This window comes from Haliotis rubra, unplaced genomic scaffold (genome assembly GCF_003918875.1).
Source record: "Haliotis rubra isolate DU_JTF1 unplaced genomic scaffold, ASM391887v1 Scf758, whole genome shotgun sequence".
In the NCBI taxonomy this organism is placed as follows: domain Eukaryota; kingdom Metazoa; phylum Mollusca; class Gastropoda; order Lepetellida; family Haliotidae; genus Haliotis; species Haliotis rubra.
The window spans coordinates 245,197-264,225 of NW_025767477.1; the positions used below are offsets into that span (position 1 = coordinate 245,197).

General features: G+C 43.3%; 1 protein-coding gene across 6 annotated transcripts in view; it reads left to right on the top strand.

Annotated features, from left to right (window-relative positions):
• Nucleotides 1-19,029, top strand: part of LOC124260266 (protein prune homolog 2-like) — a 57,246-nt gene that overhangs the window by 18,263 nt on the left and 19,954 nt on the right. For 5 of the 6 annotated variants that reach the window (XR_006894043.1, XM_046694522.1, XM_046694521.1 and 2 more), the window contains exons 3-8: nt 2,926-3,120; nt 4,248-4,268; nt 7,967-8,134; nt 10,121-10,223; nt 12,234-12,365; nt 13,659-13,745. Coding sequence is in view for 5 of the 6 variants with exons in the window: in XM_046694522.1 (XP_046550478.1) it covers nt 2,926-3,120; nt 4,248-4,268; nt 7,967-8,134; nt 10,121-10,223; nt 12,234-12,365; nt 13,659-13,745 (706 nt within the window). In the remaining variant the exon portion in view is untranslated. The remainder of the gene's footprint in view (nt 1-2,925; nt 3,121-4,247; nt 4,269-7,966; nt 8,135-10,120; nt 10,224-12,233; nt 12,366-13,658; nt 13,746-19,029) is intronic. The other variant, XM_046694523.1, reaches the window with a different exon arrangement.

The window sequence follows — 19,029 nt, forward strand, 5'->3', positions numbered from 1 at the left end:
ATAGATCCATCCATCCATGGGTCCACCATCCTTTGTGGGATCCATCTATCCACTCATTGGATCCATCTGTCCACTGGATCCATATCCACCTCCATAGGTCCATGCGTATCCACTCATGCATGGGATCAGCCGTCCACTCGTTCCTCCGATCCATTGTATCCATAGGATCCATCATCCATGGTCGCCGATCCGTCCATCCTCCGTGGGTAGATCCATGGGATCCGCCGGCTCTTTCCGCATGCACGTAGATCCACGCCACTCCACTCACGGGTCCACCGGGTCCATCTGTCCGTGTCTGGATCCATCCTGGGTCAGTTCGGGTCCACCATCTATCCACTCCGCTGGGTCCATCCATAGATCCGTACCCATAGATCCACCATCAGATCCTTATGGACTCCGCCGTCTATCGCACCATACCGCTGGATCGTCCACCGGATCTATCACTCCTCACTCGGATCCGCCGTCTGTCGCTCATCTGTCATCTGGTCCATGATCTATCCATACGTCCATGCGGATCTATCGTCCGCCTGGGGGATCCGCCGTAGATCCTCTCTCCGCCGCGGATCCATCCATGCCAGATACATCGCTCCGCCGTCCATCCGCCTGTCGTCTATCACGCATGGGTCCGTCCGTCCGTCGCCGTCCGCCACCGGGTCCATCCAGATCCATCGTGCATGGATCCACCGTCTATCCTGGATCCTGTATCCATCCGTCCGTCCACCCGGTCCGCCTGGATCCGCCTCATGGATCCATCCATGCCATTGATGGATCAGCATCTATCCACGGATACGTCCGTCCATCCGGGTCCATTCCGTGTCCGCCGCCATGGATCCACCATCTATCGTCCGCCTGGATCCGCCATCCATCACCGTCCGGATCCATGTCGTTCCGCTGCGTCCGATCGATCCGTCATCCGCGTTACATCCGCCCTCCATCCATGGGTCCGCACGTACTGGATCCTCCGTCTGGATCCACGTATTCCGCATGTCGTCCACCGTCTATCGATCCTGGGATCCATCACCGTCTATCCGCCGTTATCGTCCGTATCTGTCCGGTTATCCGCTGGATCCATCTTTCCGCACCATCCATCCACCGTCTATCACACCACCATCCTCCATCCTCCGCCTGGATCCGCATCACTAAGTTCGTCCGCTCATTCCATAGATCCAACCATCAGATCCACTCCCTTCATCCGCCGCATGGATCCTCCATCCATCCATCATGCAGATCATATCCTCGTATCGAGATCATGCCCGATACGTCCACCCGTCTATCCATCCATACACCGCTATCGTCCTCCTCATACAAATATCTCCACCCATCTACAACTCATAACCACAGATCCCCCATCTATCACTCATACACATAGATCCACCCATCTATCACTCATACACACACATAGATCCACCCATCTATCACTCATACACACAGATCCTAACATCTATCACTCATACACAGAGATCCACCCATCTATCACACATATGCATAGATCATCCACCCGTCTATCACACATACACATACATCCACCCATTTATCACTCATACACAATCATCCACCCATCTATCACACATACACATAGATCCACACATCTGTCACTCATACACATATATCCTCCCATCTATCACTCATACTCATATAAAGATCCACCCATCTATCACTGATACAGATAGATCCACCCATCTATCACACATACACATAGATCCACCCATCTATCACACTTACACATAGATCCACCCATCTATCACACATACACATAGATCCACCCATCTTTATCACACATACACACAGATCCACCCATCTATCACACATACACACAGATCCACCCATCTATTACACATACACATAGATCCACCCATCTATCACACATACACATAGATCCACCCATCTATCACACATACACACAGATCCACCCATCTATCACACATACACACAGATCCACCCATCTATCACACATACACATAGATCCACCCATCTATTACTCATACACACAGATCCACCCATCTATTACTCATACACATAGATCCACCCATCTATCACTCATACAAATAGGTCCATTCATCTATAACTCATACACACAGATCCACCCATCTATCACTCATATACACTCACAGATCCACCCAATCTATCACACATACACATAGATGCACCCATCTATCACTCATACAAATATCTCCACCCATCTATCACTCATACAGATAGATCCACCCATCTATCACACATGCACATAGATCCACCCATCTATCACACATACTCATAGATCCACCCATCTATCACTCATACAAATAGATCCATCCATCTATAACTCATACACACAGATCCACCCATCTATCACTCATATACACTCACAGATCCACCCAATCTATCACTCATACACTGGGATCCACCCATCTATTACTCATACACATAGATCCACCCATCTATCACTCATACACATAGATCCATCCATCTATAACTCATACACACAGATCCACCCATCTATCACTCATATACACTCACAGATCCACCCAATCTATCACACATACACATATATGCACCCATCTGTCACTCATACACATAGATCCACCCATCTATCACACATACACATAGATCCACCCATCTATCACTCATACACACAGATCTGCCCATCTATCACACATACACATATGTCCAACAATTTCTCCTCACCTCCCCTATAGAGAGTTATCACAAACACAAATGTTTCGGCAACTGCAGTCTTTGTTTTTAACAAATTATACATCAAAATATCAGGTTACGATGTAATGCCTTAAGATTCTCGCAGTTAGTCAGAGTGAGTTAATTCTGGAGGTGGAGGACTCTTTTGCAGCAGCAGTAGGTTGCTGTGGTGATGCTAGCAGTTCCTGATATTTGGGAGTGTCCTCAGATGGTGTGACAGTAGTGTATCCTCTTTGTGTACATTTCCTACAGCTCGGCCACAAACACTTGGAGCCTCTGCAGATGGGCCTACCAAAAAGAAAATAGTGCCAGACATCAACTTGCTCAGTGATGAAGATGCCAGTGAAGGGGATGTATTGGAAGATATAGATGACCTTGAAACCCCCCATGACCTTGACACACCATCTGACCTTGAAGAAGGTGACCTGGGTGAACTTGAATGGGAAAGTAAGTGTCACATGCTGTGGGGGTTCAGGTTAGTTCATAGTCAAACACAAAAATGATTATAGCCAAACACAGTGTAGTCACAGTAGTTGACAGACACACCCAGTAGTTGACACACAAACCCACTAGTTGACAAGCATGCCCAGTAGTTGACAGACACACCCAGTAGTTGACAGACATGCCCAGTAGTTGACAGACATGCCCAGTAGTTGACACACACACACACAGTAGTTGACACACTAACCCAGAAGTTGACAGACACACCCAGTATGTTGACAGACACACCCAGTAGCTGACAGACACACCCAGTAGTTGACACACATACCCAGTAGTTGACACACACACACGTAGTAGTTGACACACACGCCCAGTAGTTGACACACACACACACACACATCCAGTAGTTGACACACACCCCCAGTAGTTGACACACACCCCCAGTAGTTGACACACACGCACCCAGTAGTTGACAGACACACCCAGTAGTTGACAGACACATACAGTAGTTGACGGACACACACACCCAGTAGTTGACAGACACACCCAGTAGTTGACGGACACACCCAGTAGTTGACACACTAACCCAGTAGTTGACAGACACACCCAGTATGTTGACAGACACACCCAGTAGTTGACACACACACCCAGTAGTTGACAGACATGCCCAGTAGTTGACACACACACACAGTAGTTGACACACACACGCACAGTAGTTGACACACATACCCAGTAGTTGACAGACACACCCAGTATGTTGACAGACACACCCAGTAGTTGACACACACACCCAGTAGTTGACAGACACACCCAGTAGTTGACAGACACACCCAGTAGTTGACATACACACCCAGTAGTTGACAGTGAAGCCCAGTAGTTGACACACAAACCCAGTAGTTGACACACACACCCAGTAGTTGACACACATCCCCAGTAGTTGACAGACACACTCAGTAGTTGACAGACACACATATTAGTTGACAGACACACACACTAGTTGATAGTTACGCATAGTATTTGACACATTTGACACACACACTAGTTGATAGTCACACACTGTAAGGATGCATCATCAAGCTTTTATTATTAGCATATGGCACAGTAAGTGATTATGATGTTGTGTTAATTTTCAGGGAGAATAAAGAAATTGAAAGGTAAATGATCAGTGTATATTGCATGAGGTCTTAGAAGGCATGTTCTTATATATTGTGGTAGGATTTGTTCATGGTCCTTGGGGTAACAGTAGAGGCCAATTGTTGTGCTGGGGGTGGTGGCTCTTCCAATCTGATTAAACTCAGATCTTAGCTCTCACCACCAATAAACAGAGATCTGAGGACAACACACAGCAGGTCCTGTCAGTAACATTGACCCACCAATGAAATGACAAGTTTGAAACTTGCAACTTCCCCTTCTGACTATGTTGTGATAATGTTTTGACAAAGTTCTCATAACAATTTGAAGACTGAAGAAATGAAAATTCTGGAATGTCTAATAGATGTATTGCAGTACTTCAAACAACTAAGAAAAAATCTTCTGTTTGAAATGTTGCTCACACTGAAGCATGAAACAGAGGTTGATTTTGAAGGAAGGCGTCTTATAGCTTATGACTGTTGCTGGAAGTAGCTGTGGTGACCTTTTTCAGGTGGAATGATTAGAAAAATACATTCCGTCTGTCACTCTTCCAGTCGGGTATGGATTTGGCTGATTGTGGGATCACAGTCGTGCGGACCTGACCTATATTGTATGTCAGATATGTGTTAAGTCGTAGCAAGAACTAAGTTCTGATTTATTTGAGAAAGTGGCTGATATAGCCAAGGGTGTTCTCTGTGTATGGCAAGTCGTGTGGAACTAGTTGTCATCCTACAACATTTGGTGGGTTTAGAGGAAGAGACGTTGTTTGTACTAGTGTTAGCAGTTATGCACTATTAACACTTGTCATATTCCAACATGTATGTGAGTGAGTGAGTGAGTTTAGTTTTACGCCGCACTCAGCAATATTCCAGCTTTATGGCGGCGGTCTGTAAATATTCGAGTCTGGACCAGACAATCCAGTGATCAACAGCATGAGCATTGATCCCGTTAGTCGCCTCTTACGACAAGCATAGTCGCCTTTTCTGGCAAGCATGGGTTGCTGAAGACCTATTCTACCCCGGATCTTCACGGGTCACATGTATATGAACATATATGTACATGTGTATGTGTCCATGTAGAGTGTATGGTGCTGTTGTATTGCTTGATGATTTAGTTCATTGTAGCACCAGCCTCACTTGGCAGTGTGGGGACCTTTGTCCATGTAGAGTGTATGGTGCTGTTGTATTGCTTGATGATTTAGTTCATTGTAGCAATGGCCTCTCTAGGCAGTGTGGGGACCTTTGTCCATGTAGAACGTATGGCGTTGTTGTATTGCTTGATGATTTAGTTCATTGTAGCAACGGCCTCTCTAGGCAGTGTGGGGACCTTTGTCCATGTAGAACGTATGGTGTTGTATCGCTTGATGATTTAGTTCATTGTAGCAACAGCCTCTCTAGGCAGTGTAGGGACCTTTGTGCATGTAGAGTGTATGGCGTTGTTGTATTGCTTGATGATTTAGTTCATTGTAGCAATGGCCTCTCTAGGCAGTGTGTGGATCTTTGTCCATGTAGAGTGAATGGTGTTGTATTGCTTGATGATTTAGTTCATTGTAGCAACAGCCTCACTTGGCAGTGTGGGGACCTTTGTCCATGTAGAGTGTATGGTGCTGTTGTATTGCTTGATGATTTAGTTCATTGTAGCAATGGCCTCTCTAGGCAGTGTGGGGACCTTTGTCCATGTAGAACGTATGGCGTTGTTGTATTGCTTGATGATTAAGTTCATTGTAGCAACGGCCTCTCTAGGCAGTGTGGGGACCTTTGTCCATGTAGAACGTATGGTGTTGTATCGCTTGATGATTTAGTTCATTGTAGCAACAGCCTCTCTAGGCAGTGTGGGGACCTTTGTGCATGTAGAGTGTATATGGTGTTGTTGTATTGCTTGATGATTTAGTTCATTGTAGCAATGGCCTCTCTAGGCAGTGTGTGGACCTTTGTCCATGTAGAGTGTATGGTGTTGTATTGCTTGATGATTTAGTTCATTGTAGCAACAGCCTAACTTGGCAGTGTGGGGACCTTTGTCCATGTAGAGTGTATGGTGCTGTTGTATTGCTTGATGATTTAGTTCATTGTAGCAATGGCCTCTCTAGGCAGTGTGGGGACCTTTGTCCATGTAGAACGTATGGTGTTGTATTGCTTGATGATTTAGTTCATTGTAGCAACAGCCTCACTGGGCAGTGTGTCGACCTTTGTCCATGTAGAGTGTATGTTGTTGAATTGCTTGATGATTTAGTTTGAGATTATTCATACTGTGAATGAATATTAGGTGAGATATATATTGTTCAATATAGGAATGTTTGGTTTTTCTGACATAGCTAGATACATCAAACAAGCCATGACATCAAACAAAAGGTCATCAAATTTGCAGTACCTAACTTTACTTTGTGAAGATATAATTTTCTGTCATCATTTGATGTTTTAGCTGAAAATTGATTTTCAGCATTAATGGCAACCAATATTTCACATTGTGTTACAAAATTGCAAACATGATATATCGAGGTGTTATTGAGACGGTCTGCAGTAACTTGTGTCAAGTTGTGTCAAGTTGATTTATTCGGGTTACAAGAAAAACATACAAAATTTGCTGGTTTTTTTTGTACATATAAAAAAATATTGTGCAACGCTTAGCACTGTTTTTTTTTCAAGCCGGTTAATTCTTACAGTTAACTGAGCACCATCATGTATGAAATTTAAGATTTAGTATTCTACGATGCTGAGGTTTTATATGGTCAGTGATACATCTGGTGCCCCAGGACTGCTATTCTCACTTTTAAGATCAGACAAAAGTGTGCCTCGATCATAGCTCTAGAGGGTTATTACAGAGATGTCGCCATACACTCGTGTGTGTTGGTATGTGTGTGTCTGCTTGTACAAGCCAAGAACCCCATGTTTCACTGTGCTAGCCTACTGCTGCAGTGTAACATGGATGTGCTAGACACACAGGGTACTGAGTCCAAGCTGAATACTTCTTGTTTTATCGTGCAGTGCAGCAGGCAGGGCGGTTCTGTCTCTAGGTACTCAGGGACACTTCCAGCTTCAATAGCTAGCACAATGTCACAGTATGATGCATTCAGTATGTTTGCTACGAGTGCATGCACTTTTTCTCAATATCTCACCTGTTGACAAGTTTCCCATTTCTTTGTGAGTGGTAATGCTGGTGGTGGGGAATGAACTCATTACTGAACAGACGCTTCCTTTCTTTGACTCCTTAGGTCTTAGATTACATTGTTAATTTACTTTCATATTTCATTGATTGTCAGCAATTTATTTCTATTTTTTGCTTACCAGCAACATGGTTCTCTCAGATTTGTTATGTTTGTTTCAATGTGATGCCATGTTTAACAATATTCTAGAAAAGGAGAGGCTAGGTATAGAAAAACCCATTCCCTGTGTGAATAGAAGCGTGAACATCTGGTAAAGTCTGACAGTAGGGGAGAAGAACTGGCCCAGTATAAGAAACAGGTGGCAGTCAATCCAGGGGTAGGGAACTGACGAAGACCTTCACCTCCCCAGGGCCAGGGAGATGTTTCAGCTAGTTATACTTGTTATACTTGCATATTATATTGGTGTACTGACAAGCATTATTAATACATCATCATACGAGTAATCAGACTGAAAAATGCTGCTCCATGCATACCGACATGTACCGGTAGGCAAAAGGAAATACAGAACAAAAGGGAGCATCTCAAAAGAATATTGTTAATGTATGACATTCTGTTGCACAGATGACACACCAGTTCTCTCCCCGGATGACATTGACCCCATCCCAGAATATACAGAACAAGAGGAGAAGCATGATGCCCGGCACTGGAAGACAGTGACCGTGGGGGACAAACAGTACAAGATTGACCTGAAGGTCATTGAGCCCTACAAGAAGGTCCTGTCACATGGAGGTAGGTACAACCACTGACTGTTCTCTGGCTACAAGAAGGTCCTGTCACATGGAGGTAGGTACAACCACTGACTGTTCTCTGGCTGCAAGAAGGTCCTGTCACATGGAGGTAGGTACAACCACTGACTGTTCTCTGGCTGCAAGAAGGTCCTGTCACATGGAGGTAGGTACAACCACTGACTGTTCTCTGGCTGTAAGAAGGTCCTGTCACATGGAGGTAGGTACAACCACTGACTGTTCTCTGGCTGCAAGAAGGTCCTGTCACATGGAGGTAGGTACAACCACTGACTGTTTTCTGGCTGTAAGAAGGTCCTGTCACATGGAGGTAGGTACAACCACTGACTGTTTTCTGGCTGTAAGAAGGTCCTGTCACATGGAGGTAGGTACAACCACTGACTGTTCTCTGGCTGCAAGAAGGTCCTGTCACATGGAGGTAGGTACAACCACTGACTGTTCTCTGGCTGCAAGAAGGTCCTGTCACATGGAGGTAGGTACAACCACTGACTGTTCTCTGGCTGCAAGAAGGTCCTGTCACATGGAGGTAGGTACAACCACTGACTGTTCTCTGGCTGCCACACAGTACCTGGCACCTGCTACATAAGGTTTAATGCAGGTGAAAAAGCCAGAAAAGGCTACCACTATTCCCTGTACCATGGGCACCTATACAACTGAAAAGAAAGAAATGGCTATTAATACCATACACAACAAAATGAAACTGAGTTTTAAGGTGGGGGTTTTCAATATTTGTTACTTTAGTTATTCTTTGGTTTCTGCCTTGATGTTTTCACACAAAAAAACTGTAATGTGCAAAATATTATGGACTGTCCTGTAAACTTTTGGTATAATGAAAGGTGCAGTATATGGTCTTGCAGTTGTCCATGTGGGGCTTTATTGCTTATTTGCAAATATGGTAAGTGGTATTCAGCCAAATTACTAATTATCAATGATACTGAACTCTTTCATGACAATGTGAGCAGCTATAAGATTTTTTTCATACAATGGATAGCGTTCTCAGCAGGATAAAGCCAACAGATATTTTCAGCATCCGTTGGTGTCATTTATGGATATCGATGCTACTTTCACAGTGTAAACAAACATGACATCACGCCCATCAATCGGCGATTGAGTCCGGATTGACGGTCATGGCTACGGTACTGTCAGTGCTTTGATCTAAGAAAATTCTTGTCAGGTAATGATAGATGAAGATTGAAATTTTTTGGCTTACGAAGCTACCAACAAGAGTTCCCTGACTGACTGTCAGTGTTAGCGAGCATACAGCACAAGAATCCAGGTACAGAATGTCACACGAACGTTGAAGTGTATTTGTTGTTCAAATGGTTAATTGAAGGTTTCTGAAGTTCCACACTAATTTGTTATTATTTTTCAAACGTAAGCTAGATTTGTTGACAGTAATACATGCTTTAACATAAAAACTTACTGGGAACTAGATGACCTAACGCAGTCAATTGAGTGATTAGTAAAAATTGTGTCACCGAGCGTAAGATGTAGTGTATTACTAAGCACATATTTGTGACGTCATATATATCCATGCACATTTCTTGATGTTTAGTTTCATGATTTGTGGCATTTGAAATCGCATTTTGTTACAATTATAAAGTAAGAATGACATTGTATGATAGATAGGTTATCACATTCGTGTGTTTTGGGATGGTTAATATCCTGCATTAGGAATAAACACTATGTATGTAGCTCACCAAGGCTTGCTAAATACAATGTTTATTCCTAATACAGGATTTTAACCATCCCAAAACACACTCGCATGATAACCTATGTTCATCTGGCAAACTTTCAAAAAGACATTATCAGAACTTAAAAGAGATTTCATGTACACACGAAACAGATAATTTTACCTACCAGATGTGATCAGAGGTTATGAGGCTACACTGCATGCCAACAGTGAGCAGAGGCAGGCCCTTCACAGCTGTGTGTGTTGCCAAGAGTGTTACATATGTTCATGTACTTGCAGGTTACTACGGTGATGGTCTGAATGCAATAATCCTGTTTTCTGGATGTTACCTCCCTGATCGCCGCCGCAAGGATTACAACTATGTCATGGATAACCTCTTCTAGTGAGTTCAGGTTCATGTTTTTACAAAACACAAAACACATAGCATAAGATCCTCCACACAGTATATACACTAATGCTGATATCCCCATTTCCCTCTGTCACGCTGGAGACCAGGGTACGATTCCGCACATGGGTATAATGTGTGAAGCCCATTTCTGATATATTGCTGGAATATTGCTAAATGCGGCCTAAAACCATACTCACTCACTCATCATTTCCAGAATCCTGTATTCACACTATAACTAGATCTACAGATTTTCACTGGCAACTGTACCTATGTTTACACATAGTTGCCCACAACTCTCACATATGTGCAATTTGAGTAAACTATCACTTCTCTAGCACTGGTAGTGTTAGCAGACTCTTGTCTAATAATGTTTTGTTATCATTCTGGTTACAATGACTTCGTAACTCAACTGTTTTGGAAGTGTTTTCTTTAATAGAATTATTTGGTTTGTTGTTGAAGTAAGTATTAGCTGAGTTGTGTGTTGCAAGACAGGGATGGCGTAATTGTTACCCCAGTTGTTATGTAAGACAGTTGGTTGTCATGGTTGACACTCTCTCTGCTTGGATGAGTTGCTGGGATGTGAGTAGATTCTCAAAGTCAACACTTCTCAAGGTGGTACAGGCCAAGATGGTACAGCCAAACAGGAAAAAGGCTGATGAGGCACTATATGTTATTATAATTCTCCACTCTCTGTCCCCTACCCTCTGTTGAGCGACCTTGGTTTCTTTTGTTTGGAGAACTGTTACCAGCCTGAGGCTACCCCAGCCATGAGTCTGCTGGAACAACTAACTTCTATGTACAAAGGCTTGTAGACAATCTGATATGTCATTCCCGAGAGTTTGGACTTTGACCAAAAATACTATGTATGTATACAGATAGTGGACACTATAAATCTACCAGCACAAGCCACCAGGGAGCCAGTACCCAAGATGAAGGCCTTCAGAAACATTCTTGCCCCTCTAAGTTCCAAGGTTTCTCAACAGCCTTTCAGGATATTCCACTGAAATGTCTGTTGCCCTAGGTATTTAGGCTGAACACTGCTTTACCTCTGATAGAAACATCCTTGGCGGTCACATGGACAGAAGTACCCAGTCGCTGTCCAGTTTTGCTGACAGCAGCTTGTTACATCCTAGGTGGCTTGATAAGATTTCCGTTATAGACGGCACAATGACAACTTTTACCTGTGTAGTGTGTAGCCTTGTTTTTCCCCCTGTTTATTCAAATCAGGTTAGTTGTATATTAGAACTTACTCTCAGTGATGGCCAGCATTTGTGCATTGACATGTACTGATTATGGAAGGACACCTATAGTACAACAACTCTACAGTAAACATGCCAAGTATTTCTCTACTATAGTGAGTCACTAAGTTTCACCTACTGTGTGGTACTACAAACTTCATGGCCCCATCCTTGCTGCATGTTGTATTCATATATAATTCTGGCAAGTTTGGCAAGCAGGAGAGCACTGATAAATCTGTGACCCACAATCACAAAGGTTGCATGACATAGTTATTTTGCAAACCAACAGCAAACAAAAAGGAGGTATATTTCTTGTATTCACATTGTCAGCCAGCCGATACATGATGAACTACATAGCCTTGTTGCTGATGTTACTCATTATCAAGACTCAAAACAAGAAAGTTCACTTGCCTGCTTGCGTAACACTGAGTAACACTTGCCTTCTGTTGTATGATGTATACTGCTCCAGCCTTCCTTAAAAACACCACCATCACATGCTCAATAGTTTACAAACGTTCTAGATACAGTTAAGACCTTCTTATCCACTTGTGATCATTTCCTGGGCAGATGTTCAGATATGTCATAGTGATAACCAGAATAACATGCTAATGACACAATTAAAGAACCAGTGATGAATAAGGGACTGGTAAATACCAGTTACACTTTTCCTTTCTCCACATACATAGCTTGTAGTGTTGTGTCAGCAGTAGGACTTACAGGTAGGATGATCCTGTGATATGTGTTTTGTTTGTATTGAATGTTGCAGTTATGTGGTGCACACTCTCGAGCAGCTTGTTGCGGAGGACTATATGATAGTGTACTTCCACGGAGCCACGCCACGCAGGCAGATGCCCAGCCTCTCATGGCTCAAGAAATGTTACCAGATGATAGACAGGAGGTAGTGTTGTCTACGATCTTGTCCAGCTAGTTGCATGTAGGGTAACATATGTTACCTCAGATAAGCCGATCTCACAGATAAGCCAAGATGCTAACTTGACCCATAAAATCAGTATCGAAATGGTATGTCCATTAACTACTGTTTATAAGCTGAACCACCAACCTTCGTTCCTCTTCTCGTCGTGATCAGTCATTATAAATAGGGGATCAAGTAAATCTTATTATTATACTATCTCCTAATAAAACATGTTCTTTGCGTATCTGGGCATATGTTTGGAATCTAGTTTATTAATTTTATACACAATGTCATTCAAGAATGTTTGTTATCTGCGGTGGAATCGTGTGTCACTCTGATACTTAGAACTTCGGTCCGCATTATTCACGGAAATCACTATCAAATTCCATGTACTCATGATCCGAAATGAAGTGTAACTGACAGAAAATGGATGTACAGATATACATTCTGTTTCGCTAAAGTCATATTTGTTGTCGCTAGACTATCACATGTCAACAAACTGTTTTTGCGGTGGAAAAAGCGAAATCGCGCGAAATTACATCATTGACAAGTCAAATTGTTCCATGCATAAAAATTCTCCGGCACTACACCAAAGTGCTGTCGCATAACCTTAGTTATGGTTCTAAAAAGTTAACATTTAAAGAGCAAAACCTGCAATTAAAATGACGCAATGCTAGGATATATTTCTCTTTGTGAAATAATAGTTTCAGATAGTATATTTTCCCGATCACTGCATCAGAATTTAGATTGTTATATATTATTGGGTATGTTTTAACTAAATCACCAGTAGATCATGGGGAAACATTTGCACAGCTGATTGCTATTTCCCACTCTGTATACGAGACAAATACACACAGTAATCTTAATCCCTGCTTTAATGCCAAGCAAAAGATTTAAGACTGAAAAGGTAAATAGTCTTGCCTAGTGATGTTTAAATGCAAATTTGACGTCTTCACGATGTCATTTTCTTACCAGCACTGGCACCAGAAAAAAGTTTGACTAAAATGTAACATGTAGATAGCCAACCCCTTCTACATATTGCTAGTTTTGGTCCTCAAAATTCAGCTTATCTACGGTCATATACAGTAACTTACCCAACTCCCTCGCAAACACAGACGTTTGTCTCTACCATTCGCAAACAATCTCACTCCATAGTCTCTACCAAGATCTTTCCCCTTCACTCACAGACCCACACCTGGATCTGCACCATTCACTCAGAGAGAAGTTAGATGGCTCTACCTTCACCGACAGTTCTTTGTATTCTGTCTTTGTCCACAGGTTAAGGAAGAACCTCAAGGCCTTGCTTCTAGTTCATCCAACACTGTGGTTGAAAACAGTTGTCATGATGACCAGACCTTTTATCAGGTATGACCAATAAGACATATTCACTGCATGTTTCTTGAGGGGTCGGGCGACATATTGTTTTTGGTTGAGTTGATGTTGGCGTCGGCGTTGGCGTCAGAGTTGAACTTGGCGTCGGTGTTCCCATTGTTTCTAAAACTACTTGAACAATCTTCACCAAATTTGATATGCTGCCCCTCCATATCATGTAGATGTGCCTTTTGGAGGTTTGAGGGTTTTTTTTTCAATTTTATTTTTTTCTGTTTTCATGGCAACAATTTGGATTTTGTCTTTTTGAAGGGTAAAGTTCGTTTCGGTAGCATAATTCTGAAACTAAAAGATCCATCTTCACCAAATTTGCTATACTGCCTCTCCTTATCATGTAGCTTTCTGGGGGTTTGAACTTTCCTTTCAATTGAATTTCTTCTGTTTCAATGGCAACAAATTTGAACTTACTCTTTTTGAAAGGTAGGGTTTGTGTTCGGAGCATAACTCTAAAACCACTTCACCCATCTTCACCAAATTTTGTATACTTAAGACTTTACAAACAAAATAACATACTATCAATAATATGTATTTTCATACTTAGAGATTTTGAAATTGAAGGAATCAAATGAATTGTTTGAGGTCTCAACATTGAATTGGGGGAAGGGGGAGACATATGTTTTTACGAGTAAAAAAACTTTCTAGTTATGTATGTAGTTTTAGTGTATGTAGTAATTAAGTGTACCTGTCAGTCATGTCCAGAAAAGATGGACATTTGTTTTTACTATTTCATGAATGTTTTGAGGTCTTGTGGTATGCTGTGTTATAGATATACTGACCCATAATGTATTGAGGTCTCGCAGGTATACTGACCCATAATGTTTTGAGGTCTTGCATGTATTTTGTGTTATAGATATACTGAGCCGTAATGTATTGAGGTCTCGCAGGTATACTATGTTATAGATATACTGACCCACAATAAAAACGCATAACTGAGTTTGATGTGGAATATAATGACAAAAAACAAAGGTTTGTATGCAAAATCGTTTTCAGTTTATTTCATAGGTAATAAGCAATGTTTATGATTTTGAAAAGTTGGATATCAAAAAACGTGAGTGGTACAGATAAGGTCAAACAAGGTCATACCTTGAAACTGTCAGTATATTGAGGTTTAACCTTATCTGCCAGTGGTAAAAAATGTGATGACTGAAAAATAAAATATAAATACATAGATTCACAACTTTACCTTATAATCTTAATCAATTTATTATTATATTGTTATGCATTTGGAAACTTTAAAAAAAGTACACAATCTGTTTATAGTGACTTTATAACATGACTGTAATATCTAGATATTTTATGGATTGCCAACACGAATCATGTTGCACACACTCCCTATGTGCGACCTAGTGTATGTTGTCTGTTTCATTACACTTCACGACCGCCTCCGTGGTGTAGTGGTTAGAGCGTCCGCCCGGAGAGCGGAAGGTCGCGGGTTCGATCCAAAAGATGTTAAAATATGGTACTTGTTGGTCCCTGTCTGGCGCTCGGCATTAATGGGTACAATAAGGACTGGTCGGCTCGGAGTCAGTATAATGTGTCTGAGTGGGGTATTCATGCTTCACTGCGGCATGGTATCTCAGTGGGCTAGCACTATAAAAAACAGCTTCATTCTGGGCTAGTACAAGCAGCCGCACATACACATACACACGCATGCACATCGTCATATGAGCAAAATATTCTCAAGCACGACGTAAAACCCAATTTCACCTAACCTCACCTCATTACACTTCACAGTGAAAGAATGATGCTGTTGAATGCTACAACAAATGAATAAGAGCAAAATACAAATATAAAACAGACTAAAGTTATTGCAATAGTATCAGGCCATGACCTTGTTCAAGGAATGTATCCATCAACATCCACATAAAGGAACGACATGCCATTCATCTGCAGCTGACAAAGAAACCTGTTCCATGTCAGCAGTCTAATAGGAGAAAAAGTTATATAACTAGTGATAGTTTCTCAACTAGTCACGTGACTGTTTTCATATAGGTGTATAGTCTCATTGGTTACCCAAGATAGCACACCTGACATCTAATTGCATAATGTCCATCATTCTTTGAAAAAGTAATTTAGTTAGCCAAGAATAAGTAACCAATCACTATATTGGCAGTTAATCCTTTGAAGGAAGGACGTTGGTTTTACTCACTTTACAACAGAATGTGGGTGTATTCAGTATACTTTAGTAAACCTACAAACATAAACACTACCTTTTGACACATCCGCTGTGCAAGATAAAAGTAATTAATCCATAAGTGTGTTATCGGTTAATCCTTTGATCGATGTTGTTTTTTTTAACTCACCTGATAATTCCACTTGCTGCACTTACATGCGCATATTACATAACATGTAATACATTTGCCACGTCAGACCTCAATACATAATGCTGAATATTTACTCCAGACACAAGAAATGCCAAATGAGAACCTTTGTAGGGTAATCTGAGTGGTGTTACCTCTAATTATACCTGTTATAAATTCATTGACAGACCATCAAGTGAATGCCAAATAAAAAGGTGTAGGTTTATACGACCAAACATGGGTTACAGCAAGGGAGTAAGAATCGCTGTATTGCATGCAATTTTAATTGCCTAAAAAACTTAAGGATCGACAGTGTTTTGAGAATACGAACGGAACTTCATTGTTGCATAAGAAATACATATAAGCATTTGCTGAGTAGTACTAAAGTTAAAAACTGTAATTTTTCCTTATCCTGACTCATGCTTAATTGCTTGTCTTCTTCCTCTTGCGAACATAGTGGAACACTTGTATCTCCTTATTGAAGCTCCCTTCAATAAAGCATACATAAAATCACTAATCACTACTCACCAAGAGTTATCCCTTCTTCCTGTTTTGGCGGGAACTGGTGCCACCGTTCCCCCACGTGCTTCACTCTCTCCTTCTTCGCCCTGTGAGCAGGTTGTGAGAGCGCCTGTGTCTCCTTACGGCACTATATCCTTTTATTACTTAGTCAGTTACCTCTATTAGTCTATTATAGAGGTTTAGCTGGTATCCTTCATCAATATGATTTGATATTTAATTGTATTTAGCACTGTTTATTCATGGTGTAGTCCGTGTTTGTTCAGTAGTTTACGTTCATGAAAATCTGTTCCAAATGTAAGTTACATTTCTCTGCTGCTGACCCGCACCTAATATGCCCTAGCTGCACGGTACCATGTTCTTTCAGCGCACGCTGCAATTATTGCAAGTGTTTATCTACTTGTGCATTTAATAAATACCTTCTTTGCGTCCTGAGACGTGCCGCAGATAGGTCGAGAAGGGTTGATCCAGTCATGGATAATTCAGCTGAGTCCCTCACCAGTCAACTGCTGTCTGACGACCCCCTACCGTCTGGTGTTCCGCTGGGGTTTCCCTCGGAGGAGAGGCGTGGGACGAAGTCCGCCATCTCCAAGAAGAGACCTGCTTCTCCAGACATCCTGTCGTCGCAGTCTAAGACTCGGAGGTCGTCATCCACCCAGCGCAGACTCCGCACCCCCCAGGGCAGCGTCCACCTCCAAGGGGAAGTCAGCGCAGACAACCAGAACTTTCTCGGCCGAGATTGTTCCCTTGACAGAACAGGGTCTGTATGATGATCAACCGATCATCATCCCACAGGTTCCTTGCAAGAAACGACCGGTCTCAGCTACGGTGACTTCAGGGCAGATCTCTTCTCAACCCGAGGTATCAACGCTGACAACAGATGACCGTCCAGTGGGCCCCGTCGCCATCACCGCAGAAAGGGCAGCACCAGTACCACCGCAGACCTGCAACCCGGGCGACTTTATGCAGCAGTTCTCCCAGCAGATCATGGAGATGATCGAGCAACGTTACGGCCTGGAAAAGAAGTCACAGCCAGCCCAGGTCCCGAGCCTTCGCAAAGGCTCCAACGCAGACGTCATCTCTGAGGGGCCTGCCATCAACGTGACTTCTGCCAGCAGAACTGCACTCCCGGACCAGCCTGCGCGAAGGTCGACTCAACCATCCCCTGTGGAGGACTCGGACGATCAGCATCCGCGAAGGCGTTCGCGAAGGCCATCACGATCTTCACCTGCTTTGGACTCGGACGAGCAATGTTCGCGAAGGAGGAATCGCTCATCCCCCGGACTCTGGATCGGACAACCAGCCTCGCGAACGCAGTCGCCAATCCCCAGATGCGGACTCAGATGTTCAGCGTTCGCGAAGGCCTTCGCGAAGGACTTCAGCTACAGTATCCAAGACATCTTCATCCCGCAGATCGTCAAGGGATTCACCAGGACCTTCGCGAACCCACAGTCGCTCATCTCCGCGCAGGTCCCCGCGCAGGTCACCCTACAGGCACAGGTCGCTGGGCCGCTCACCACGTCGATCTTCACGCCGATCTCCACGCAGATCCCCACGCAGGTCTCCACGAAGGTCACCACGACGTTCGCCCCACAAGTCTCTGAGCAGGTCTCCACGACGTTCGCCCCACAAGTCTCCGAGCAGGTCTCCGCGCAGGTCTCCACGTAGATCTCCACCCAGGTCACCACAGTCACGTAGGACTCCACCTCGTTCACCATCGGAGGAATATCAACGTCCCTTACTCAGCACTCCTGTCACTGAGGATGATGGCGGCATCATCTTTTCGGACTCTGAAATACGTTACTGGATGGCTAATGGATTGGACTTGGCTTCACCATCTAAAGACGATAATCCGGCTCACACCTATCTTATGAGAGAGGATGATGTCGACACGCTCACTCTGCCCCCGACTGATCCCATCGCAGCGGTTCCACAGAACCTGGACGTAGCCTTCCAGTAAGCCACGAAAGCCCAGGCGCCGCACCTACCACAGTTCAACGCCAGGAAGTTCTCCTCTCATAACATGGATCCTTTCCTTAAAGCTCAGGACATAGACGAGAACTTCAAGGTCATCAGCGATGCCAAGGCCAAGTCGTACAAGATTGAGGACAGGAAGCTGGCTCAAGTGGAAACTATGACCAGACGGATGTTCTTCGGCCTCAACAGATCTCAGGCGGTCAACGAAACGCTCATCGCCAAGTTTCGAGACTCCACTGCGGAAGAAGATAGAATGATTTATTCGGCCCTCCTTATGCAGAAGAAGGACCAACAGTTCATGACAGACCACCTTTCATCCATCTCCGCAGCGCTGACTCTGGCTCGTCGACAAGGTCTCCTCGCCTCCTGCAGTTGGAGTGAACAGTTTACTAAGTCACTCTACACAGCCCCGTCTTCGCTGGAGAAGTTGCTAAGGAAGTTACCAAAGATTCAAGAGAGGTCCT